This window comes from Thunnus maccoyii, chromosome 7, assembly GCF_910596095.1.
Source record: "Thunnus maccoyii chromosome 7, fThuMac1.1, whole genome shotgun sequence".
Lineage (NCBI taxonomy): Eukaryota > Metazoa > Chordata > Actinopteri > Scombriformes > Scombridae > Thunnus > Thunnus maccoyii.
The window spans coordinates 33,917,484-33,934,912 of record NC_056539.1 but is presented as its reverse complement, the minus strand read 5'-3'; the positions used below and the strand labels follow the sequence as shown (position 1 = coordinate 33,934,912).

The following is a 17,429-nucleotide window of genomic DNA, read 5'->3' as shown; positions in this document are numbered from 1 at the left end:
ATTTATAGGAAATACTAAACAGAAATGATCCTTCATCTTCTCCTGACGACCTTTATCACAGCTTCGTTAGGTGATGACGACGCTGAAGGAACCTTCCAGCTGCTTCGATCAGTCCAGAGATTCAATAATATGTCAAGTTGAGAAAATGACACATTAGATGCAATATTTAGATTTTAAAAGTTAGAGACTAGCTGGTGGAGAAAGTGCAGCATTTAGCAGCTGAAGAGACGGATGTTTCTCAGGATAATTGAGTCCAATAATTCAAATCCTTATAATGAATATTATAATAATCTGTTTAATGGCAGAAAACACAAGAGAAATTCCTTCATGAAAATATGAGACGCGGGACACAAACCATCATAAATACAAAACAAGATCACAATATGAACACATAATAATAATACACATGTCAAAAAAAATAAAGATTAGATGCACATTTATATATTTATATGTATCTTTTTTTTATGGTCTCCAGTGTATTTATTTGTGATTTAACAGCTTCATCCGACTGTAGAAAAACAACGTCTGAACTTAATTTAGAGACTCAGCAGGTTTATAAAAAAATGAAGGAAACTGTTCAGAGTGGAGTTTCATTAAAGGATAAACACAGTTTTTACATGTAAATATAAACACTTTTTAAATATCAGATATTTTACCTGCACTGGACTCATGATGTGACTTCACATGTGAATATTCTGTCAAAGTAGAAAAAAAAAAACTTCAAATTATCCTTTAATACCTGAGATTAAAGTACTGTCACTGTCGAGTCAGATTATTTGATTATTAGTTGATATTTTGTAAATTTGGTTACATGATAAAGTTTACAAACTTCAGAAAAATAACTTATTATGGACAAAGACTTCAGTAGTAAGATAAAGACGTAGGAACAATCTGATCAACACTTAAAGGAATAGTTCAACATTTTGGAAAATCTCTCGCTGAGATTTAGAGTTCAGGATTAATCTCTCAAGTCTGAATATTAAATATAACACTACGGTTAGCTTAGCTTAGCTTAGCTTAGCTTAGCTTAGCTTAGCATAAAGACATAAAGGAAACAGCTGGTCCGGCTCGTTGGTGTCATTAAAATCTCAGCAAGGAAGCAAATAAACGTGTTTGTCAGAATGTTGAACTGTTCCTTTAAATATGAAAACAGGTGAAGCAAATAATATCAGTCAGGAGCACAAGCAGTTAGAGCTGTAACGATTAGTGAATCATCAGAAAATAACTTCTGATAATCGATTTATCATTTTAGTGATTTTTCTGGCAAAAATATCAGCTGGTTCTCAAATGTGATCATTTGCTGCTTTTCTTTGTTACATATGATATTAAACTGAATATCTTTTGGTTTTTGACTGTTGGTCAATTAAAATGTGTGTGTTTTTTGTTATATTATAGATAAACAACTAAGTTTATTAATCAAAAAACTAATCAGCAGGTTGATCAATCAATAATGAAAATAACTGTTAGTTATAAACTCAGAGAATCAATAGTTTGTGTTGTCAGAAGAGCAGCTGCTCCAGATGTTTCCTTCTCTCACAGCTGAGAGTTGTGAGTTTTGCTTTGGTGTTGCTGTGCGTGTCGGCGATGATGCGTCTGTCACCACTTGATGAAGACGAGCGCGGCGAGCGCTCCGTAGCCGAGGATGAGGAAGAGCACCTTCAGCAGCCGGTCCTGTTTGTCGTCCAGCTCTCGGGACAGAATCTCGAAGAAGGTGACGAACAGGAAGGTGCCGGCGGCGAATCCCTGCAGCACCACCGACACGATGGCGCCCGCCAGCGTCTGAGCCGACTCGATGCCCATGCCCACCACCATGCCCAGCGGGATCATCAGGCTGACGGTGACGCCCAGCTTAGCGGCGTCCTTCATGCCGAGCGCCGCCTTGGCAACGCTCACCCCGAGAGCCACGGCGGCCAGCGTCTCGTGCACGGCCACGCCCAGGAAGAGGCCGCCCAGCTTGGCTCCGTCCTCCTGCAGGCCCAGCGCCAGCCCCTCGAACACCGAGTGCGCCGACAGAGCCAGGACCAGGCTGGCGAGGCGTAGAGGCCCCGCCCCCGCCAGCTCGGCCGGGCTGAAGTGTCCGTGCTGGTGTCCGTGTGAGCGGTGACCGCCGCCGCCGCCGCCGCCCCCCGGCGAGCCCCGCGCCGGAGAGATGAAAGGCGTGTCGTACTCGGAGTCGCTGCCGGCCTCGGAGCCGCCGGCGTTGAAGGTCTCCAGGTCGATGAAGGACGGCTTCTCCTTCCTGAAGGTGAGGACGGCCTGCTCCACGAACACGGTGAGGAAGAAGCCGAGCATCATCATCGTCTCAGCTAGCGGATAATCGCTGCTGATCTTCAGCTGCCGGAACACGTCGTCCACCTGACAGTCAAACACAGCGGCGGTTAGATCCGGATCAATATTTCAACTCGCTCGTTTATACCGAATATCAACAAAAATCAAGAAAAGAAGCTTTTTGTCTGTATGTTTTATTGATCATGTGTTTGTAGCTCCTGATTTTTCTTATCAAAATAATCGATTTTATAAATATTCGATATTATTACAGTCTGACCGATACAGGATTGATGAGGCCGATACTGATATTGATATTGGAGAGTTAAAAGAATCCAATAATGATCTATCAGCCGCTAATCATTTAGTTTACACATCTCAGAACATAAATTAACATTTTTGATGATTTTCCCTTAAATACGTTTTTTTTTTTTAAACAGTTGCGACGTGTAAATGTGTCAACGGGACGTTTTAACTCACTAGTGAGACGGTTTCATCATATGTCGATACAACATACAGTACATGACAGAAAATATACATTTGCCTCTTAATGCAGTTAACTGTAAAATGATAATATGTTTCTGTAATGTTGAATGTTTTTATGTGATGAGGTGACAGGTAGGTGTAGGTGTGTGTGTGTGTGTTCCTTTATCTGTGTACCAATTTCAGTTTTAAATCATTGTTATGAGGATATTTCTGCACTGTGTGGACACTGTGGTCAGTCTTCACTTCTTCACAGGCCTGTTTGAGGGTTAAAATTTTTGTTTTAAGCTTAAGGTTAGAATAAGGTTTATGTAACGGTTGATGTTAGGTATTTAGTCGTGACACCTTCTTCCGTTTTTTCTTATCTGATTTGAGGGTGTAGGGCGGATGATGCTGTATTACTGTACAGATTGTAAAGCCACTGGGACAAATTTGTGGTTTGTAATATTAGGCTGTATAAATAAAAATAACTTGACTAGTTAAGATCAGAATTAGAAGTTAGAGAATGCATCATGTTAATGAGGAGTCCTCACAAGTATAGAAAGACAAACGTGTGTGTGTGTGTGTGTGTGTGTGTGTGTGTGTGTAAGGTGTACCTTGTCTCTGACGGCCGGCAGCAGCGTGTTGAAGCACGTCGCCAGGAACACGCCTCCTCCGAAGGAGTTGCAGAGAGACAGAGCCTTCCTGTATCTGTGTGCCTTGTCGTAGTCGACCAGCAGGAGGCGCACCGGCACCAGGATGCCGGCCAGCATGAGGCCGAACAATCCCAGCAGGCCGAGCAGCTTCGCCACCAGGATCTGCATCCTGAAGCTCCGCAGACGCTAAAGCCAACAAAGCAGCATCGAACGCAGCGACATCACACACACACACACACACACACACCTCCGCTCTGCTTCTACTGGACTCTACTGCTGCCGGGACATCTCAGCTGCTTCTACTGAGACACACACAGACACTGAGGGAACAGGAAGTGCAGAATAAACCACCATGAACCACAATAAAACACAATAAACTACAATAAACTACAATAAACCAGATTCATGTGAGACACTGTGAGTCACAGTGTGTCAATAAAATGAAATCAGGGTTTAATACAAACGTTCAACAACACTTTCACAGAATCAGTGACGTCTTTTAAATCACTTCTCATGAAGGTCTTTATTAAACTGATACCACTCTGCTTTATTTACAACATGTCTGTTTTATTATTATTATTTATCTTATACTGGGGCATCTTATTCAGATTTATTCTATTTTTTAATTGTCTATTTTAATTGTAGTACTTAAATGTTTTAACCATGTGAAGCACTTTGTAAATTTGTTTTGAAATGTGCTGTTTATTAAGTTTATTATTATTGTTGTTATCATTATTATTATCATTACTACTATTTATGGCAGTTGTAAAGAACAGAGCTACATTTTCACTGAGAGGAAATGAGTTTTATTTAATCTGATAACCTTTTATCGATGTTTTTAGAGCTGCATTGATGCACGACACTGAAAGACATCATGACGTAATTTTTGTTGTGTTTCCATCTCTATAAAGAAGAAGTTCTGCTGCACTTCCTCATGAAAACTAACGCCAGCTTTGTATTTATTTATTGATTTATTTGTTATTATCTCTGCTGAACAACACTGTGATGCAACAAAACTCTTCACTTTGTTTTGTGTTGTGATTTGATATTAATGTGGAACAAAAAATTCACGTCAGAATGAAAAATCATCAGTTTAGTTGTTGAGGACAGAAGGTAAAATAATTAATAATTCATTAATTGAAAAAAAGATGAATTGATAATGAAAAGAATCATTAGTTGCAGCCCTACATGAACCTGTCACATGATCTAACAGCTGCCTAAAGGAGGTTCACAGGACAAGAGGAGGAGATGAGGAGGGGACGGAGGCAGGAGTGAAGAGCAGAAAAAAGAAAAGGAGGAAAATATGACGAGTGGAGAGTTGATGAGAGACGACAGAGGAGTAGTTGAGGACTGAGGAAGAGAGAAGAAAGGGAGGAGTGAAAGATGAAGGAGAGAAAAGGAAAGAAGAAGAGAGACGAGATCTGATCAGAAATCTTAATACTTGTTTTGTTCTTTATATTTTCTTCTTTCAGTGGAGGATACCAGGAGCAGATCAATAAACAACCATAAGATAATCATATATGTCCATGTTGTTTATGCTGCTATACTGTTCCCTAAAGAAATATAATATAATCAGAGTATTGAAGACCACATTTCATTGTTGGGGATCAGCTGCATATTTTGAATTGCCTTGGGGGCCTTTTGTAAGTTATTTAGAGATATAAAGAATCAGAATAGTAACATAATTCAATATTTTTCATATCTAAACATCATAATAAATGTATAGCTGTCTTTTAGTTGGGGGCCCAGGCAGCTGCCTGATGCGCTGTTATGTTACCTGACAACGAGTCAAAGGGTGAAATGTCTGTTGCTGTTAAAGGGTTGTAAAGTCCTGCAGTTGGATTTTTAGTGTCCGACAAACTTCAAACTGGACTTTCCGGTTTTTATTTGATCCTCACCAGTAACGTTACCCTGCAGATACACGCCCACAAAACGCAAAGTATTCCATTATTTATGGTTAATATAAACTAATTTCAGTCTGGACACAAAATACCGTAAATCTACATCCCTGCAGGCTGTTTGTTTCTCTTTATAACGGTTACAGCCGCCGTTTATAACCGTTTATAACCGTTATGTTGTCGTTACTGCTGCAGGAGACCAACGTCAAGCTGCCGAACTTCCTGTCAGGAGCTTCAAAATAAACTTCTATAATCAAATACGAGAGAATTATCTTTTAGCATCTCTTACTGTGACATCGCTTCACGTTGAGATTCAGTATCAGATCGAATATTTAAGATGTATGATTTCACTTCTACCGTTCCTCTGACAGATTTTTGATGTTTACATTAAAGATAAAATCGCTTCACTTCCGCCCGCGCTTCCGTCTAACAGCGGCTAACTTTAAGGAGTTGCTAGGTTTAGTTGCCGTTAGCTCCCAACAGCTAACACCCGGTCAAACAGGTAAACAGCTGCTCCAAGGTGTGTCAGTCAGTAACAGCAACGAGCTCAGCTCAAGAAAAACATATTTAACCCCCTAAAATGAGTCAGAGTTGCCGTGTTTACCTGTCCGGCCCTCCGTCTCTTTCCAGCAGGTGTATGAAGCGACATCCGCGTTTACGTCATACAATCCCTGAGCGCTGATTGGCCGGTCTCCCTCTTCTTTTTTTCACAACTTTATTTGATCTTTACAAATAAAACAGCAGCAAGACGACAACAACCATGAACAAAAATAAATTAGTAGTGAAAAGCAGTGATGGAAATTAACTAAGTACATTTACTCAAATATTGTACTTAAGTATAAGTTTGAGGTACTTGTATTTTACTTGAGTATTTCCATGTGACACAACAAACTGAGACATACTGTAACTTGACATTGTTTTTGTATTGTCGGGTGTTTATCAGCTGGTATCCATAAGGAAGGAAAATAATTATTAAACTCATTAATTAATCAAGTAAAGGAGGATTTCTGTTTTTTACATGAATGAATGTGATATTTACCCCTAATGATGAGATTAACAATATCAGATATTTGTTTATAAAGACTGTTTAGAGTGAATCAGAGTAATGTGGGGCAATTTTTGCAGTTTGCACTTCAGCAATATATTTCAATATGAAGCCAACACAGAACCATTCTGAAAGTGTTTTCCACTCTTATAAGAAGAGAGAACACAGATATCACACTCAGAGAAGAAATGGCAAATATAAACGTGTTCTTTCTGCCAAAATGTGCCTTTTCCTAATGTGGGACACTGACGGAAGGTCTAAATCACGTTAATTCATACAGTAAAAACTCCTCTAGTCAGTAACACTCAAGGCCAAAGTTCATGCCCATGTTTACTCTTTTCAGTAATTATGTCTCGCTGTTACAAACATATTATATTATGTTTTAATGTTAGTAATAATATAATGTGTTGCATATTTAATCTGCTTAAATTAATATTTCACCAATTTAAGAACATATATGTCTGTCCCACATTTCAAACCACATTTTCTAAAGTGGGACAATGAAAAATTGACTGAAATTTCTTTTAAAACATACATGTTTTCATCATATTACAGTGTATTTTGATACATGAATATATCATAAACACAATCTGATAATCAGCAATATTGCTTCATTTATGACATGTGATTTAATTACGACACCGCTGGTTTAACTTGACAGTAGTCTTAATCATTAGCATTTGTCAGGAGAAGAGATGCATTGGAGTCTCAATTACACTTATTCACCCATATGATAGATTTTGGAGGAAGCTTAATGGTGGGATATTTTTCATTTTGAGACTTTTGAGGATTATGCAGGCTGGATGTGACTCAACAGGAACAGAAAAGATGTTCAGTAGTTTCAAGCTCTTCAAGACAGAAACGACAGAGGTCAACCTCAATTAATATTAATGACTTTAAATTGTATTTCTTTATGTTTTAAATAAGTATTTATCTGTGATTGTTATATTGTTGTCACCTCTCCTTTATTAAAAACCCAGAATCTCTGAATCTGTAAATGTTGTTTTCAAGCTGGACACCAGATGTTCCTCCTTCACTGTAAAGTCTCAGCATTTGTCGACTGTAAGCTTCAAGTTTCCGTATCACAGTTGTGGAAGCACTCTCATAGTGTCATTTCTCAGAGTAAAAGCTGTAAAAAGCCGCTGTACATAGTTAGCTAACACAGTTAGCTGTGGACCAGCTGGTGAACATAGCGGAGCATTTAGCAGCTAAAGAGCCAGATATTTCCCTCAGGAGTTGGTAGAGAGTAAAAACAGAGCTAAAAGAGAGTGAATATTGGACAGAAACACGACTCCACATGAATGATAATGTTGCTCCGTAACTGCTGGATGTGGAAATAATCAACTGTTTGCTAACATGTTAGCCACATCTGCTCTATAAGCTGATAATATGACAGAAGTCATGTTTAGAGGCTATTCTGCTGAAAACAAGTGGACAAAAAACATCATTTCAAGCAGCTTTAACTATATTGAAACTACAAAAGATCAAGAATAGAACCCTGAGGAACCCCACAAGTAATTCACATTATCAATGTGATGATCATGTTGTAACTGCTGGATGTGGAAATAAGCAACCGTTTGCTAACAAGGTCAACATATCAACTTAAAGCTGATGATATGTCAGATTTGTGAATAAAAACATCACTTATAGAAGGTTTAAAGGAAAATATCAACACAGGAGCTTAACTGGAAAGTTTCTCATGATGGACAATAAAGACTGAGCTGAAACAACAGACATCAGACAGGAGGAGGGTGTAAAATGTTGAGATGCTCTTTTTAATTCCCCAAACTGTGTCTCTGCCTCTTGGACGCCACACACACACACACACAGGATTACTGCCATTTACACTAAATTAACCCTGATACTCATTCACACACAGACACACACTCAGATCCATCATAAACAAGGTATTGGACAAAAAATTGCATTTAAAGTTACACTGTGTAGTTTTCAGAAGAAAAAACAGACATTTCAAGCTTCTGTATTAAACCCGCTGACCCGCCTCGCTGCAGCTGTTTCACATCTGGGGTCCAGTTTCCTGTTAGATCATTATTGATTAATTAACTTTAGGTTTGATAGCAAAGTGTTATGTCCAAATGTTCCTCTTAAAAACCACACAGAGCCGCAGGAAGTGGGTGTTGTTTTTTTGGTGACGTGGCTCCTGAATGAAGCGGGAGGCCTCTCTCGTGCAGGAATTATTCAGTGATGGAAAAAAAATAACTTCCTTTTAGTCCTTCGAGTTATAACGATCCAAAATCAGAAAGAAAAAGGACAGTTGGTGTTGCTGCTCTCCTCCACACACAAACCTGCCTGACCTGGAAGAAGCCAGAAGAAATCACGGTTACATAAGTCAGGACTTGACTACTAGTAAATAACACCAGTATGTGTTGGGATGGTTTGTGGATTTACCAGGTCTGAGTGTCATGGCTGCTCCTCGTTGCCGGCGCTGGGCGTCCGGTTGCGGATTTGACTCCTCAGCTGTTCGATGAGTTCTGGGTTCTGCTGCTGCATCTGCTGAGCAAACTGCTGACCTCTGCAACACAAACAAGCACAGACATGTTAGCATCCACACAACAACTTACACTTTGTTGGTGGTAATTTCTGTGTCTTAAACCAACAATCAGGAGTCTAAATGAACATTAAAGCTGTGTTTCTTGCTGTAATCATCCCTCCTGTTCATACTGACCATTAGAAGATCCCTTCATAATGACCTTACAATGGAAGTGATGGAGGACAAAATCCACAGTCCTCCTTCTGAAGCTAATATGAAACTTCAGCGTCCAAATGAGTCAAATCAAGTAGATATCTTTCAACGTTACAGTCTTTTTAGTGCCAAAGTCCCTCTTTTTGTTACTATACTTCCACCTGCAGCTCAACAGGGAAACACTGTCCGAGGAAACACAAAGAGGGAATTTGATGCTAAAAAGACTGTAAATGTGTCAGATATCCACTTGATATGACTAACTCAGACTGATGAAGCTGAATAGAAGCTTCACACAGACTTTTAAATGACTGTGTGGACACACTGTGGATTTTATCCTCCATCACTTCCATTGAAAGCACATTTGAAGGATCTTTTAATATCCAGTATGAACAGGAGGAATGATTACAGACACCTGACTGCTGGTTTAACACACTGGGAACACTGGGGACCTGCTTTACACTAACTCTTTGATAAACTCCTTATTATTATTTTCACCTTTAATAAACTTTATATTAACTCTTTGTTTTCATCAACTCTGTGTCTTCTGTCATCTCTAGGTTTACTCTTGGAGAAACTATTTTAAGCTCTGTATTTTTATCTTTAATAAACTCTGTTAAACTCTTTATTTTTACCTTTGATAAAAACACTGTGATCCTGCTGATGTTTACAATCTGAGTGTCGTTTTCAATTTTAACAGCAGTCCTGCTCATTAGAGCTAAAATGATTAGTTTATTAATCAATTAGTCAACAGAGGGATTTACTTGTAAACTATTTTGATAATTAAGTAATTTTTTAAAGCATCTATGATGTATATTTTTATAACAACAAGGTAGGTACGTACGCCTGGATCAGTCCCGATAAATCTCCGACCCCGGCGGGTCCAGCAGCACCAGCGGCTCCAGGAGCTCCAGCAGCTCCACCGGCTCCAGCGGCGCTGGGGATCCCGCCACCTAGGCCTCCTCCTCCTCCTCCTCCTCCTCCCATCCCATACGCTCCCGACATCATCCCCGACATCCTGGAAGACAGCAAGGAGACGCTAAACTCACCTGAGAAACCACCAACACACACACTGACCGAGAGAAACAAAAAAACAACTTACATCTGCTGAACCTGAGGGTTGTTCATCAGAGACGACGCCTGCAGAGACGCAGAGACAGACAGTTAATACTGGATCAATACTGGATCAATCTTTACTGGTTACTCTGGAGAAAAAGGCTCACTGAGCAGAAGTTAAACAGGATGGACATGAAACACAAAAAAATACTGGTTTGTATTATAATAACAGAAGTTTCTAATATTTTGCCCTTGACTGTTTACACACACAAATCACAAAATATTATAAATGGTGGATTGATACAGACGCTGGCAGGAGTCATGGAGACAAAAACATCATTAATTCTCTCAGTTCAAATGAATAAACAGAACAAAATGTTAAACGATATTGTTAACAATAATGTTACGCTATGCTATGCTAAGTTAGCGCTGAATCAATAGTGTATTATCAGTGCTCTGTTAGCTAGCAAAGGAGGTAACTAGGACTTTGACTAAGTATGATAGCAATATCAATTCAGTGCTAACACTGAGCTAACGTTTGCTTGAGTGAATCTAACCTAGAAGAGGAAGTGTTACTTCTTCCTCTCATGTCGGACTGAGGGCAGGCTGGACGCTACAGTGACTCACTATTGCGTCATGAGGTATAAGTAGTATTACAAGACAGGACGAGCTGGGGGCTAGCTGGTTAGCATGCTAACTTCAGTAGATATCACTGTAACACAATACATAGATGTCTTTGAAATAACATCAAAACTTTTATTTCTTCACATTCTGTTGAGAATGTTAGTTTTTTTTTAATGTTTTAAACTAAAACTCTTACATATTGCACCTTTAACAACAACAGAAATAAGGCAGACGGAAAAAACTGTCTACAGCAGGAAAGAAACAATATTCAAGAGCTTTTGTAAAGGAAACGTAAGACTTTTTCATACTGAGATACCCTGGGATTTTTATCCCTGTGGACGAGGAAGGGGTGTGAGTTTTGATAGATCAGATAATAGATTGTCCATGAAATAACCGTCACAGTAACTCTGTAGTAATTTGTGCACACGAGACATCAATTCTGGAGCACAAACGACTTCTGTGTTTGAGCAAATTAAGAGAACAAAACTGCTCCTCACAGCTGCCGGGCTGCATAGCGTGTACAGAAAAGTTTCATGCACAATAAGTTTGAAGCGGTCTGAGGTCTCACCATGTTCATGAAGCCGGGGTTACTGAGCAAACCGGCCAGATCCACTCCGCCCATCCCTGCTGTCTGAGAGAGAGAGAGAGAGAGAGAGAGAGAGGTGAGCACAGTCTCTAAAGAGCATTCAACTCTTCACTGCTGCTCTTCTTCTCTTACTGGACTAGAGGTTTCCATCTTCTCCTCGGCAATCTTCAGGTTGGATTTGTACGTGTCGTTGTCGGGGTCGAGCTCCAGAGCTTTCTTATAGAAAGTGGCTGCTTCTGTGTGCTTGTTGAGGCTGGCGAGAGCCAAACTGCAACACAACAACAACAACAAAACGGAAAACACCACAAGACTCCATCAGAGGGCTGTTTCATAAAACCAGACTACCAATTAAACCAGATTTCTTTCATTAAATCAGGCTTATTTCAGTAATTCTGCCTTATTTCAGCAAGTCAGGCTTGTTTCAGTAAGTCAGGCTTATTCCAGCAAGTCAGGCTTATTCCAGCAAGTCAGCCTTATTTCAGTAAATCAGCCTTATTTCAGTAGGTCAGCCTTATTTCAGCAAGTCAGGCTTATTCCAGCAAGTCAGCCTTATTTCAGTAAATCAGCCTTATTTCAGTAGGTCAGCCTTATTTCAGTAAATCAGGCTTATTTCAGTAAGTCAGGCTTATTTCAGTAGGTCAGCCTTATTTCAGCAAGTCAGCCTTATTCCAGCAAGTCAGGCTTATTTCAGCAAGTTAGGCTTATTTCAGCAAGTCAGGCTTATTTTAGTAAGTTAGGTTTATTTCAGCAAGTCAGGCTTATTTCAGCAAGTCAGGCTTATTTTGGCAAGTCAGGCTTATTTTGGCAAGTCAGGCTTATTTCAGTGAGTCAGCCTTATTTCAGTGAGTCAAGCTTATTTCAGTAATTCTGCCTTATTTCAGCAAGTCAGCCTTATTCCAGCAAGTCAGGCTTATTTCAGCAAGTTAGGCTTATTTCAGCAAGTCAGGCTTATTTTAGTAAGTTAGGTTTATTTCAGCAAGTCAGGCTTATTTCAGTGAGTCAGGCTAATTTTGGCAAGTCAGGCTTATTTCAGTGAGTCAGCCTTATTTCAGTGAGTCAGCCTTATTTCGGCAAGTCAGGCTAATTTTAGTAAGTTGGGATTATTTCATGAATCAATAATGACAGTCGTTACGTGCTACAGTATAGTGCAATTTTTTGTCACATATTGATATGGGATGCACTTACTTGGGTATTTAAATCTAAGGTCACATCTTTTATTCTAAAATGTCTGTACAATATTTCAGTCAACATATGAGCTTTTAAATGCACCAAAAGTTTGTCTTGTGTCTGTGGCCTCATAGTAAGAAATATTTTCAGTATTTATACTCTTTAAATGTCACTAAATAAAACTTAAGAGCCTTCAACTCAGAAAAAGTTATTGAAAATACAGAAAGAGGCAGACAGCCAACCTGAAGATATTTGAACAGAGGCTGTTATTTCACACCAAGTAACATCATCCAACTGAGAGATATCTTATGTTTCTACAAAATGCTAAATATCTTATTTTCTGCTATAAAACTAATCACCTATTTGATATGTTAAAGTAGTTTAACAGGCCTAAAAGATCATGAAGACCTGATGTCACCTGACAAAAGAAGAAGTCAAAGAACAGCAGCGAGTCTGGAAAACATGCCAGTATGTGCAGCTGTTTGCAGCCGTTATGTTGCTTGTTTTATATTATCTACTCATTCAGCAGCTGTCAGCGACTGACAGAAGGTTGTGGTTTCCTACCCCATCCTCCCGTAAGCTTTGCTGTAGTTTGGGTCGATGCTGATGGCCTGTTCACAGTCCTGCACTGCTCCAGCATAGTTTCCCAGTTTACTGTATGCTGCAGCCCTGCAAACACACACAAATATTACAATTAAGTCACTTTTAATACACATTTATTCAAACACAAGTAAGTTAAAAACTCCTAAACAACTTAAAGTCAACCTGTTGCAGTAGTAGACGGCGTTCTGAGGATTTATGGCGATGGCCTTGGAGTAAAACTCGACAGCAGCTCCAAAGTTCTCTACTTTCATTTGATCGTTACCTGCAGGCGAGAAGATTTTATAAAAAATAAAATCAAGACGCAAAAATAAAGAAAACAGCGGTCACTTTAGAAACTGTGAGAAACTTCTGGCAGAGTTTCCTCGTTGTCTTCTTACCGTCAGTTTTGAGTCTCTCGGCCTCGGCTCTCTCGTCCTCGCTGACGGAGTTTGGGGTGGAGTTATTGTTGACCTGCGACTGAGCTGGAAACTGCAACACACAAACACACATGAGTCAGAAATGTCCTGGAAAATGATGACTGCCTCAAAATACTTCCATCATGTCAAGTCCACCAAGATAATATAATAATAATAAATGCATTCGAGTGTGTAAACCTGACTCTACCTTGGCTGTGGCTGAGTTGAAGATCTCCGGTAACGTCAGGGGGACGGCGAGGCTCTGGTCATCGGTCGAAACTTCAAAAGCTGTTTCCAAACACTGAACAGCGACTGCAGAGCAACAAAGATCACTTTAACAGGGCAGGAAAACTAAAATACTGAAGCAGTCGATCAAGAGAAAAGTCACAGATTCCACTGACACATTTATCAGGGTCAGTAGTCGTATTAGACGCCGGCTGTGTGGAAATCTGATGTTTTAACACCACAGATAAAGAACAACACTGAAACGTAAATCTTACAGGTAGTTACCAACTATTTTTCATAATCAATTAGTCATTTGGAGTCATATCTTAAGAAATGAATCGATTCTCAATTCAAAACTGATTCTCAACTGAATGAATAGAAAAGGAGGCTCTATTTTTAGCCTCTTACTGCAGTAAACTTGTGCCAAACCAAACACTGCTGTTCTTAGTGCACTGAAATACAATATGAAACATAACTGGCAGTCAAGATAACTGGTCTTGATGAAGGTCGCTGTCAGAGTACGCAGCTTTTGATTTTAAAAAGTTAGAAGCATTCATTTGGAAACATCTTACAGTCTTCTGCCTGTATGACAACAACAAAATGAAAGTTTAATTTACTGACATCACTGGTTAAATGTCTTGTAAAAACAGATGTTGGTGTGTTTGCTCTGCAGTAAGAAGAGGTTGTTATTAACCTCTCTGCTGCTCCGTCAGCTCCAACACGCTGAGCAGCTGCAGGATCTCTGAGGTCAAACAGACTGACTGAGTTACTTTCTTCACCTCAGAGTTGTTTTAAGTTGTTTAATGCTGCAGTGTGTGTTGGTCAGCTGTTCTCGTTTGTTACTGCTGGAGTTTGTTGCTCTGCTAACGTTAGTCTCTGAGTGAGTTGAGAAAGTTAACAATTATTAAAATTATTGAGTCACTAAATCAAAAATGTGCTGAACTGCTGCCGTTTTTGAAGATGAACTACAAGATGAACTCTAGCGTGTGCAACCTGTAGATTATCCCGGTGCTGCACTGCCGTTGCACTTCAGTTCCACCTTTTTTCGTTCCATCAACTTCACCATATTAACCAACATTTAGAAAATCGATTTTTGACATTTGTGAGTTGATTCAGAATCGTAGGAGAGAGGAACCAGGATTGGTTCATCCAACCCCTAAGAGGACTCACCTTCCAGACTCTCCTGGGCGCCTGAGGACAGATTCCCTGACTGGAGCTGATCATGGAGGAACTGGATGATGGAGAAGGCGAGACGCTTGTTGTCTGTCATGGTGGCGGAGGCTCAGACCTCTCTGTACTCACTGATGGAGAGAGACCCTGAAAAACACAGCAGGAACAGGACCCGTCAACTAGTTAGCACGTTGCTAGCATGTCATTAAATCTCATACAGCAGCTAAACGCAACATTACTCCTGTTACTTATTATAAAGTCAATCTGGATGCACCTTTCTGTCTCATATCTTAGTTACTGTGTGGAGATGCGGTGCAACACGTACGTATGATGTCACAGCCGAGCCTGTAATCAACTAATAGATACAATTTAACAAGGAACTCTTTAAAGTTACACCCACTCAAGTGTTTCGCTGAAAAGAGAAAGTTGTAAATGCAGAGGATGTAGTGCAGGCTGGATGAAAACAAAGGAGATTTTATGAAATATAATTATAAAATTGATTTGTAACAAGTTGTGTAATTATTGTTATTTTAAATAAGTATATTGTGATATTGTTTAGTTGTATGGTTTGTTTTGATACCAGAAATGTTTCCATAAATTTCAATAAATAAAGCCATTATTAATATTACAGAAAAGAACAGTAAGAATGATATATAAGGTGGATTCAAGTGAACACACCAACAGACGGTTTATTAAGTCAGGACTAATGAAACTGAAAGATCTGGTTGAGTTACAGACATTATTAATTATGTACAGAACAGTTTTTGTTTGAAATGTCATTTGAAGCATCAGTATGAAGGGACGACTTTAAAGCAGGTGTGTATTTCAGTAAGAGGCGTCAAACTGTGATTCTTTACTGAATGATTTAAAAGGCTGTTTAAACATTTTTCAGCTCAAGAAAACATAAAGAGAAAGAATAACGAGTTGACAGCTTTTCTTAGTTGATAGTAAATTATTGTGTACGGCATTTTTTCTCATATTACTTGTAGGTAATTGTGGTTAAGTTACTGGACTTGATCTGTTTCTATGGTTTATCTGTGTTTTGAACAGGAAGCAGGTGATGTTAGGTTTTCTCCTTCCTGTATGCGAGGAAACTGAACTGTATTTTCTTCATGAATCACATCTTTTCCTGGAACTGCGCATCGACATGAGCAGAATAAACAAATATATGAAATGAAGTGAGCTTGTGGAATATTCTAGCAGCTCAGGCTAAGTATAACTCAGCATGACTGTTTCACCAATGCTAACAGCTGATGGCTAACACTAGCCATCTCTGTTGCACGATCAGGTGACTTGACTGCTAGAAAGCACACAAAGTGACGTTTACACAAAGAGGTCACTTTGAAATATGAACTCAAGTTAGCTGGTTCGTTTCCAACAGAAAGTAAAAACACAGCGGACATGGTTTAATGGTTGCTGTAAGCTTCGGTTCACTGATGTGCACACAATCCGATTTTAGCACTGCAATACGTAGAAATAGCTGTGAGCATAACATTACTGCATATTTCATTTATATTCTATATTCGCTTCTTCAACTTAAGATAAACATACGTAACGTAACTACAGATACCAGAACGTTTACTTCTGCACAACTTTCTTTTATTTTTACAATCCACAAGTTATCATGTATACAGGCTAGATATCGTCATTTTTACGTATTTTATTTGCATTTATTACTCCTAGTTCTTGTCTGTTTTCTTTATTTCCTGCACTACTGTACCACGTTACTTCTGTCACCGTAACTCGGGAGTAAATCCTTGCAAATCTCGTTAGAAAATTGGCAGTCTAACGATGCATCGCATGTCAGAGGCGGAATAAAAATCTTGGAGCAAGATTTAGTATAATGGAAACATAGGCCGATATCTTCTAGAAAATTCGGCTTATAGTTGATTCATGTCAACAGAATCCATCTCAATAAATGACTTGTTAATCCTTGCGAGCCTCTGCCTGCCGCCCTGTTCTGCACTGTGTATCCTGGAGGAAGAAAAGCGTCACAACAACGTGGGAACCCGCGATTAAAAGCTGAATTTTTACTAATTTAAATGTTTCTTGGTGAAAGAAATGTAAGCCGAATTGGAGATGAGTTCTTGTCACTTGCTTTAACGTGTTAACCTTTGCTCTACCATGAGCAGTGTTTAACTAAGAGGCGAGGACATGTTGAACCGCCGGAGTTTTGAGCGGAACTCGGCGTGACGTGTTCTCCGAGCCGCAGCGGCACGATGCTAACTGCTAACTAGCTCGTAGATCACATTTCGTTGACTGTAACGAAGCTGACGTATATAAGATACCGTTACGCGGACACATCCAACATTATAACAAACTGATATGTTTTTCCTACCAGCTGTCTCCGTGTTACAAGTGAGGATTGTCCCGGTAACGGACTGTTAGCGTTAGCTCTGCTCTCCTTCGAGTAGTTTCTAGCCGTCACTCAGCTAGCTAATTAGCTTGTCGCACAGTTATGACGTCCAGTGGAGGCGCCGGTACTACTTGCCGCATGGTGTCAAGTTACAGCAAAAACTGAAAGTACCGGAACTTCAGCCAAGTGGCCTTCAGAATAAAAGAAGAGGTAGACTCAA

At 39.6% G+C, this 17,429-nt stretch overlaps 2 protein-coding genes across 3 annotated transcripts; both read right to left on the bottom strand.

Moving 5' to 3' along the window:
* Positions 1-275: 275 nt before the first annotated feature.
* On the bottom strand, positions 276-5,969 carry LOC121900095 (zinc transporter ZIP3-like). Of its 2 annotated transcripts, none has more exons than XM_042416055.1 (3): positions 5,886-5,969; positions 3,345-3,703; positions 276-2,355 (listed from the first exon to the last, which is right to left on the bottom strand). In XM_042416055.1, the coding sequence occupies exons 2-3, from the start codon at positions 3,549-3,551 to the stop codon at positions 1,597-1,599; spliced, it is 966 nt and encodes a 321-aa protein (XP_042271989.1). In that variant the 5' UTR covers positions 3,552-3,703; positions 5,886-5,969; the 3' UTR covers positions 276-1,596. The 2 variants fall into 2 exon arrangements, with proteins under 2 accessions (XP_042271989.1, XP_042271990.1); XM_042416056.1 differs by lacking the exon at positions 5,886-5,969 and adding an exon at positions 5,161-5,879.
* Positions 5,970-8,080: 2,111 nt separating this feature from the next.
* sgta (small glutamine rich tetratricopeptide repeat co-chaperone alpha) lies at positions 8,081-17,326 on the bottom strand. The gene is made up of 12 exons (XM_042416054.1): positions 17,192-17,326; positions 14,854-15,000; positions 13,667-13,770; positions 13,441-13,531; positions 13,226-13,325; positions 13,025-13,129; positions 11,426-11,561; positions 11,276-11,338; positions 10,130-10,167; positions 9,872-10,045; positions 8,736-8,859; positions 8,081-8,641 (listed from the first exon to the last, which is right to left on the bottom strand). The coding sequence occupies exons 2-11, from the start codon at positions 14,951-14,953 to the stop codon at positions 8,748-8,750; spliced, it is 1,023 nt and encodes a 340-aa protein (XP_042271988.1). The 5' UTR covers positions 14,954-15,000; positions 17,192-17,326; the 3' UTR covers positions 8,081-8,641; positions 8,736-8,747.
* Between the last annotated feature and the right edge of the window lie 103 nt (positions 17,327-17,429).